This window comes from Buceros rhinoceros, unplaced genomic scaffold (genome assembly GCF_000710305.1).
Source record: "Buceros rhinoceros silvestris isolate BGI_N320 unplaced genomic scaffold, ASM71030v1 scaffold4702, whole genome shotgun sequence".
In the NCBI taxonomy this organism is placed as follows: Eukaryota; Metazoa; Chordata; class Aves; order Bucerotiformes; family Bucerotidae; genus Buceros; species Buceros rhinoceros.
In genome coordinates, this window is record NW_010400528.1 from 18,151 (window position 1) to 26,758 (window position 8,608).

The 8,608-nt window shown below is 39.9% G+C and overlaps 1 protein-coding gene across 1 annotated transcript; it reads right to left on the minus strand.

The window, feature by feature from the left end:
- Window positions 1–5,386: 5,386 nt before the first annotated feature.
- On the minus strand, window positions 5,387–7,237 carry FAM103A1 (family with sequence similarity 103, member A1). Its single transcript, XM_010131886.1, has 2 exons — window positions 7,059–7,237; window positions 5,387–5,638 (listed from the first exon to the last, which is right to left on the minus strand). The coding sequence occupies exons 1-2, from the start codon at window positions 7,223–7,225 to the stop codon at window positions 5,449–5,451; spliced, it is 357 nt and encodes a 118-aa protein (XP_010130188.1). The 5' UTR covers window positions 7,226–7,237; the 3' UTR covers window positions 5,387–5,448.
- Between the last annotated feature and the right edge of the window lie 1,371 nt (window positions 7,238–8,608).

An 8,608-nucleotide genomic window follows, 5' to 3' on the forward strand; every position in this document is an offset into this window, starting at 1 on the left:
TTTTCCTCACACTGAGCAAGAGCTTTGAGAAAGCTGTCTCTTAATCATCGAACGTGTAACATGTTTCAGATCGGTGATTCCAGTGAAATCCTTGATGATTTTTTTTTCATGGGTAAGGTTGGGCCTTGGTTATTTTCATAGTTCTATAACAAATGACTAAGTCGTTATCTTTAACTCATCTTTTTAATTGATAAGTTTTTTCTTCAAACAGTGAGCGGAGAGCAGCTGTGATACTTGTTATTGATACATGTTTTATTAGTGGAGAGTTTGAATTACACAACATGGCAAAAAATGAAAGAAGATAAAAGGTGGGAGCCTTACTTGTGGAAAAAAGTCATCTAGCTGCTGAAGTATTACTTGAAAAAAAGCACCTCTATGTTAGGAAAAAGGCAACATTTGTTTGTATTCCTAGTCAGAAATAACACAAAAGGTAAGCACTGGGGATGATGATATGATTTATCCTGCAGTGTCTTTATTAGACTTGCAGTAAAACAGTTATTACCAACTTGCACCCTTTCTTGTAATAAATTTGCATTTTAACTGGATAGAGCACTTAGAAAGTCTGGGGTGAGCTGTACGGAAGTAACACTGGCATCACCCTTTCACATAACCAAATGAGGACTGACAGCCACTAAATGCAGTCCGTGCTTTTCTGAAGAAAAATATAGGCCACACAAAAATAAATTCCAGCCTGCAGGGCTTAATGAAAAAATAATCCTCTTGAGAGGCAAGATCATTGTGCACCACCGTGGTACGGCTGCAATCTACTCTCCTGGCTGTGCTGGAGCCGCTGGACTCGGTCTCCATCTCCAGGATTTACCTCCGTGTGTCTCAAACCGGGCTGCATATTTCCTAGGTACTTTCAGGGAAACCTGATCTGCCCTATAATCTTGCCTAGATTCTGGTCATCGGAGTCTGTGCTTAATTTAAGCAGGGTTATACAGCTCTCATCTAACACACAGGAACAAGGGGACGGATTGGAGTCATTTTTCCCGATGGGCAAATGAAAGGTGCAGTTTCGTTAAATAGCTCCTAAGGTGGTAGACAGCTGCTGTAAGGAGGCATCTTGCTTTCCCTCCCGTGCTCCATGTTCCTCCCCCTCTTTTTCGTCAGTTAGAGAAGATGTAGCTGCACAAGTTGGATCAGCTAACAAAATTCACCCAGAGTTGCGTAATTCAGAGATTGTCCATTTTTTTTTCCCTAAGGAATAGGCGTGGTGGCAGGCAAAACCTTAGCTTAAATTTGATACAACAAGGATTTTGCTTCCAACATCTCAGTGTAAGAAGCAAATGTGAACATGTTTCTTGGTTAAGCCGAATATTTATTAGCAAATTAATAGTACAAGTTTAAATATATTCAAATATATTTTAAAAAGTAGATTAAATATGTTTTGTTCTAGAAGTTGAATGTTGATTATATGTATATCAGAAATGACACTTGTCTTCCCTGTCTGCAGTCTCTGCTAGAGACACTCTTGAGGGTAGCTCAGCTTCCAACTGCACATTTCTATGCCCCGCTGCAGAGCTAGGGTAAAATAGAGGGTGAGTGAACACTTGCACAATTGCATCTCACAAATCACACTTAAGATTTATATGATGTTTAATATGCACTTTCTTCTGCCTTCAAGTATCTAGTGGCTTAGCTGTGATTTGAAAGCCTGCAGCATTTTTTTAAAATACTAGTTAAGAAATTGTATAGAAGCTACTGAGTTTTCTTAGTTGTTTGCCACAGCACCGGTAATTTAGCAGGATAATTCTTCAGTATCAATTAATGGTCCATACAAAGTCGCTGCATGTGTTCAGCAACAGATTTGTAACTGCTGCAAAAGCCACATTCAGAACTTCTGGAGTGTTCAAACTCTTGGTAACGTGGCTGTCATTTCTTAATACAAGACACTTATCTTCCGTTTTATTCATAATCATAATAATATCTGAGCAAATGTCAGATGGAAGAGAGTGCTTAAAGTCAGATTCCAGATGCTGAATTGTAATGTTTACCCTGCAATCTCCGGCATAGTTAAAGGAAACAATTTCTGTCGTGTTTGAAGTTGCAAATGTTAGTTACCAAGCTTCAGTTTTTTCATCTGTAACACACTAGTTACAAACCGTAAGTGCAGGCAAGACATACTTATTTAGCCTGATGGAAATGGTAAACTGGACTTTATCATAAATACTAATTCACGTACATGGAAACTGCCAGAGGTAGTATGTTTTGAACTCTATTTACCTTTTTGTCCAGTGGAAGGCACGCATTTGTTTAGAAAGATACTCACCCCCAAAAATTAAGATTCTTGCCATAACTGTTCCAAGGAAAAGTTTTGTAAACCATACAGGCCCTCAGTTGAAGTGAGAGCTCTAAGGGTGAGGCTGATGGAGTCAAGAATGTAAAGACAGAAACAGGGAAGCTGCACTGGCCTGGGTCTCTCCTGGTCACACAGTCGAGGAACTCAGAATCACACATTGCACGATCTCGGCTCTCTTACTCTAAGCCCTAACTTCCATTTAGGCCACTGTAATCTATCTGCTCCTGCAGTTTGGTAGTTTTGTTGTAGCTTCTTTATTCATTAGCTGAAAGACACTAAAAGTTATTGGGCTTGAGGAAAGGCAACAGATGAGACAGAATCCGTTCCTTGTGCTAGGTTTTATTTCAACCTGAGATGCCACTCCAGATGGTAAGGAAGAACAACATCCTGGCACAGCCTGACTTCCGTGGCATAGCTGGCAGGCAGGCAGGCAGGCAGGCTCTTTGCAGACAGAGAGGCGCTCCCTTCTTGGAGCCGGGAGTCTGGGATAGCTGGCACTGTGCATGTGGTTCTGCCTTCAACGGGAACTCCACCACACCAGCTTGCAGGCTCTCCGTAACGCACCAGTAAGAACTTTTGCATGATCTCATTATCTGCGCTGTAACATCTCCACCATATAAGCGAGGGTTAAAAAGGGTCAACTTCATCCAGTAGCGCTCCTAAAGTAAAAACAAAACTTCTCCCTCAAAGATTTCTAAGGTTAAACTGAATTCAAGGGAAATACTTCAGGGAGTAGGCTATGAACACTGTGCCACAATTATGAAAAGTAGAAAACAAATTCTTAGGAGATAGGGGGAAACACTTGTGTCATGGCTTTTGTATCACAGACTGCGTAAAAGCTACACACATGTGTGTTTCTAAGAGCAACAGTAAACATTCTCTTCAGCTCTTGAAAGCATGAGTGGGGAGACTGTGCTTTTTGACTTCTCTATTCATTCTTTGTTTTTAAATCCAGATGCACTAATTTGCGCTCCTTATCACTTAACGTCATGACTTCTGCAGGAACTCCACCACACCAGCTTGCAGGCTCTCCGTAACGCACCAGTAAGAACTTTTGCATGATCTCATTATCTGCGCTGTAACACCTCCACCATATAAGCGAGGGTTAAAAAGGGTCAACTTCATCCAGTAGCGCTCCTAAAGTAAAAACAAAACTTCTCCCTCAAAGATTTCTAAGGTTAAACTGAATTCAAGGGAAATACTTCAGGGAGTAGGCTGTGAAAACTGTGCCACAATTATGAAAAGTAGAAAACAAATTCTTAGGAGATAGGGGGAAACACTTGTGTCATGGCTTTTGTATCACAGACTGCGTAAAAGCTACACACATGTGTGTTTCTAAGAGCAACAGTAAACATTCTCTTCAGCTCTTGAAAGCATGAGTGGGGAGACTGTGCTTTTTGACTTCTCTATTCATTCTTTGTTTTTAAATCCAGATGCACTAATTTGCGCTCCTTATCACTTAACGTCATGACTTCTGCAGCGGTCAGCACGGATGGTTCTGTGTGTCTGTAAAACAGCTGAAGAAAATGTCAAGCACAAAGAAATGCACTGCTCTCCTGAGACAAACGAGCTTATCACGTAAATGGTGAAACAGAGAACTCTGACCCTATTATAGCAGAATGTCAGGTAGTGGATTAAGGCTCCAGACGGCCAATTAATCACACTGTGTCTCAGCCTCTCGACTGCAGCTGAGTAGGCCATTCTTCTCACTTAAACCAACAGCTGTCCAGTATTAACACTTATCTGTTAGAGCGGCTCTGTCAGCCTAGATGGCAATTCTCCATGTTGCAAAAGTAGGTTTTAGAAACGTTCAGAAACATCCTGACACATGAACTGTACTTTTATTGTGTGAAAAATTAAAAAAACCCATACAGAATAAGAACCGAGTAACACATTGCACTGCTTACGCTGGTTTCTGGTGCAGCTGTCAGCCTAGATGGCAATTCTCCATGTTGCAAAAGTAGGTTTTAGAAACGTTCAGAAACATCCTGACACATGAACTGTACTTTTATTGTGTGAAAAATTAAAAAAACCCATACAGAATAAGAACCGAGTAACACATTGCACTGCTTACGCTGTTTTCTCATGCAAAAAAAAAGTCCAGTACAGTACTGATAATGGTTCCTTTCTCCTATAACATGCACAAAGGATTGAATACAAATAATTATAATAAAATTTTTACAGCTTTACTGAAATGGCAATTCCTGCATTTGTTATGCACATACGAAATTTATTTTCAGATGATACTTATTGTGTGAAAAATTAAAAAAACCCATACAGAATAAGAACCGAGTAACACATTGCACTGCTTACGCTGTTTTCTCATGCAAAAAAAAAGTCCAGTACAGTCCTGATAATGGTTCCTTTCTATAACATGCACAAAGGATTGAATACAAATAATTATAATATTTTTACAGCTTTACTGAAATGGCAATTCCTGCATTTGTTATGCACATACGAAATTTATTTTCAGATGATACAAATTAATCTAAGTCTGATATCACTTCCCAGGTAAAACTTGTCTATCACGGAGCTACTACAATAAGAAGATACATTATTTAAACTACTTTTTATTCCAACTTTCAGACCGTGTTTTAAGAGGAATACTGCAAATAAACTGAAGCCATTGAGTTGTTACACACTATGCTGACCCCATAAAATATTTCTGTAAAAGCATGTCTCTTAGTTTTAAGGCATCTGAGCTTCAAACCAGACTGGGCTCTTCTCACTATCAAAAGCCAAACTACGAAATTCTCTGCAGAGAAAGACACAGCACATCGCTTCCAGAAAGGACTGTCTTAAGGCAATGTGCTACTGCTACAGTCTGCACATAAACCACAGCTATTTTTCTCCAACCTGCTGTGTTTTCTAAAATGTAGCAGAGAAATCTCAGTGATGAAAGAAAGTAAGTATATTGGTATTATTCAGACAAAAGAATGAGATGGAAATTTAATCTAAACAAACTCTGTGTAACACGTTTTTGTTATTCATGAAAGGTATTCCCCTTGTCAACTCACACTACAGATAAACAGCAATGGACTGTAACGCTGATTCTTCATTTATCAGTAAAACGGGAAAAATAAGAAAACTAAAGTCTAACTGAATTTGTGACACCGCATTTCTGGACTTTCAAACCACACGTATCATCAGTAGGGATGGTAACGAGGCCCTGGGTTGTAGGAGTTGTAGCCATATTGCCCGTAGTGGGAGGAGTACGATTGTCCTTGTCTGTGCTGCTGGTAGTTATTACCCCAACTTCTTTCCGGCCTCTGATTAGATCTATAGTCACCTTGCCAATTGTATCTGTCCCCTCTGAAATATCTGCCGTCTTGAAACCTGCAATGAAAACAAATATCAAAGATTCACACAAACAAATTGTGAGTATTTTGAAAAAGATCAGTAATAATAAATTCTTAGATTCTACATTTTCATGGCATGTAACTGTTTATACACTCAGTTACTTCTCTGGTTTTAGGTCAAACTGATGAAAACATATCTACAGTCATCTGAGATCATTCATTAATTTTTTACAGGCTTGAGTGCAATTTAGCTACCTAACACCACAGAGCCCTGGAACTGGCACATTCCACTGCTTCACGGTCTCTTGTAGATTGCCATGCTCAAAACAGCGCATCTCATCGGTGGTATTTAGTCATTGTTCAGCACAAATTTTGGCTTTCCAGCTGTATCTCAATTTCTATGAACACTTGAGCTGCATCATGGTCATTTTCTTTGGATATCTCAATGGTGTGGTGTAAACAAAAGTTTATGTGAGGTTCACTTTGTGACCACAGTGTAGATGAGAGTTTATTACTTCAAAGAACCAGGAAGTTTGTAAGAACATCTCCTTAAACAACCACCTTTTTTTTTTAATCTGTAGAAACCAATTCTGTATTTAACTTAATGGCAAGTTTCTCCAGGTGAGAAGAAGTCAGAATATTATCGTTCTTTTCTTCAGATAACACACAAATCCCATTTAGATACTTAGCTAAAAAGTCTTGTTAATTGGAGTGGAGTTTAACTGCTTTATACTAAAGGCTGATGCTAGCGTTACCAAACAGACTATATGCTGCAATCACTGTTTCTCTGTCACACAGAAATCAGATATTACTGCCCCGAATTCAGTAAAAGCTGCAGTTACATCCTGAAGAAATAATTCAAAATATTTTGCAGTAGGCAGGTAACATTTCACTTGCTAGACAGACTGGATTTTACAGTCATTTCTACTAGATACAAGAAATTCAGGCTAATCTAACAAAGCACAGCAAATATTTAGGTTACAAATGAAACATTTTCCTGGACAGCCAGCAATCAATAACCACACCATTAGCCTGTTCCTTCACACGTTTTTCAGCTGGTCGCTATCCAACAGAAGACAGGCTGCTTAGTTTTGCAGAACTCTCATCTTTCGTCCCTGAAAAAAGGCCCTGGCTGAGCAGTAACAAACCCCAGGGAAATGGGTTTGGTGGTTCCAGCTCATTCCTAACTAGAAAGCAAATTACTTAATACTTTTATATGCCATGCCAAAACTTTGACTATCAATACAGAGAAAGTGTAAAACCTCATTACTTTTCAGAGAAGACTGTATCTCTTAAACAGTTACCTATGAAGTAACAACAAAAGTAGCAAATTTCTATCTTTCTTCTGAAATAAATGATCACTTAATTATATATTTGTGAAACGAGCAAGATTTAAAAAAAAAAAAAAAAAAAAAAAAAAAAAAAAAAAAAAAAAAAAAAAGATGATATCAGTATACCGATCTCTGTTTCTCTGGTTTCCACCAGATCTGTTTCTCCATTCTTCAACTATAGGAGGGGGATCTGCAGGGCGTTTCAGATATTCTTGGTATTCTTCATCATCTGATGTGAATCGATGAGCAAACATCTTTTCATAACTTGCGGGCATGTCAGCCAAGGAAGTCATTCTGAAAACCTTAAACGAACACAAGAAAAGCACCTTTAGCAATGTATAAAGAGTATTATTGTAACAGCTACCAAAATCCATTTAGGGAGACTGAAGGACAATGAAAAGTTGCACTCAGATTAACACACCAGTTAAGTTTAGGGCAGACAGCACAGATGAGTGACTCTTAAGTTTTGCCGATCTAAGACTGTAAATAACTCCCCTGAATAGGTTATCTCTGGTGGAAAGCAATTCCAGTTCCACATACAGTCCTGGAACATCTTGTACTGGATATACAGACACTGACCTGTCTAAACACTGGGAGTGGTTTTACACACAAGAAATTCAGGTCAGGTTAACACCTGATAGAGTCAGCTGATTCACAGCAGCATCTTCAAATCAATTTTGATAGACCTAGATTAGATGAGCTGTGGCAGAAAGACATGGGATGTTTCTGTGGGTTAGTAATAGAAAAAAGTATTTATTCAGAATGCACTCCCAATCCGCTCCTAATCCATTTTTTAACAGGAAAAACGTTACTACAATCAACTTGAAAAGTTTATTAAGGTAGGATATAATGCAAAGCCTTCAGAGACACATAGCCAACAAAACAAAATAATCAGACTTGGTTACAACTTATATGATAATAACTTTATTCATGGAAAGGACAGCGCCTAAGAGAATGTTAAATTACCTCACAACATGCCTCTCCGATGGGATTTGTGTTTAAGGCCTTAATTTCCTTATTTACCTGGTTATCTATGCATTTGCCCTGCAGACACTGGTGCTATCTAGTACTGTCCACCAGTAAAAGTCTGGCCCTAAGAGCAGATTTTGAGAAAGACTTCACCCCCGCTATTTTAACAAGCCCCAGGTAGTTTAAAGCATTAAAGGTCTTTGCCTCTAGGCTTCCAGATTAAGCTGTTCTGCTCCCTCCTGGAGATCTGCAAGCAGGACCGGTATTCACCTTGCAATCTGGAGGGAAGGAAGGACGAGATGGGTTTCCTGTGGACCCTGAGAGCTAAAATATATACCCTCGATGACCAAAGCCAGCTCCTCTCCCCACCCACGGGCAGTTTGAGACTAGGGCAAGGGGGGTGTTTACAGGGAGTACAGCACAGTACTGCTGCCACAGACTGAACTCCCCTTCTGTCAGCTTCAGACAGTCCAGTGGCTGGTGATGTATCTCCAGGGCCCAGCTCCAGCCTTCCCCCTTCCCTCTAATGACACGGTAGATCTTTCTGAGGCAGGTGCAGGAGTTGTCCTGCAGAGTGGCCAGTGACTTCGTCCTCCTTCTTCGCATGATCTAACCTCGCTAGCTTTTACCATGAGCTGTCTCCAAGAAACGTCCCCCCTCAGGGTCTACCTCAGTCGGAGGACGCTGCCCTGGGACCCACCGCCTGC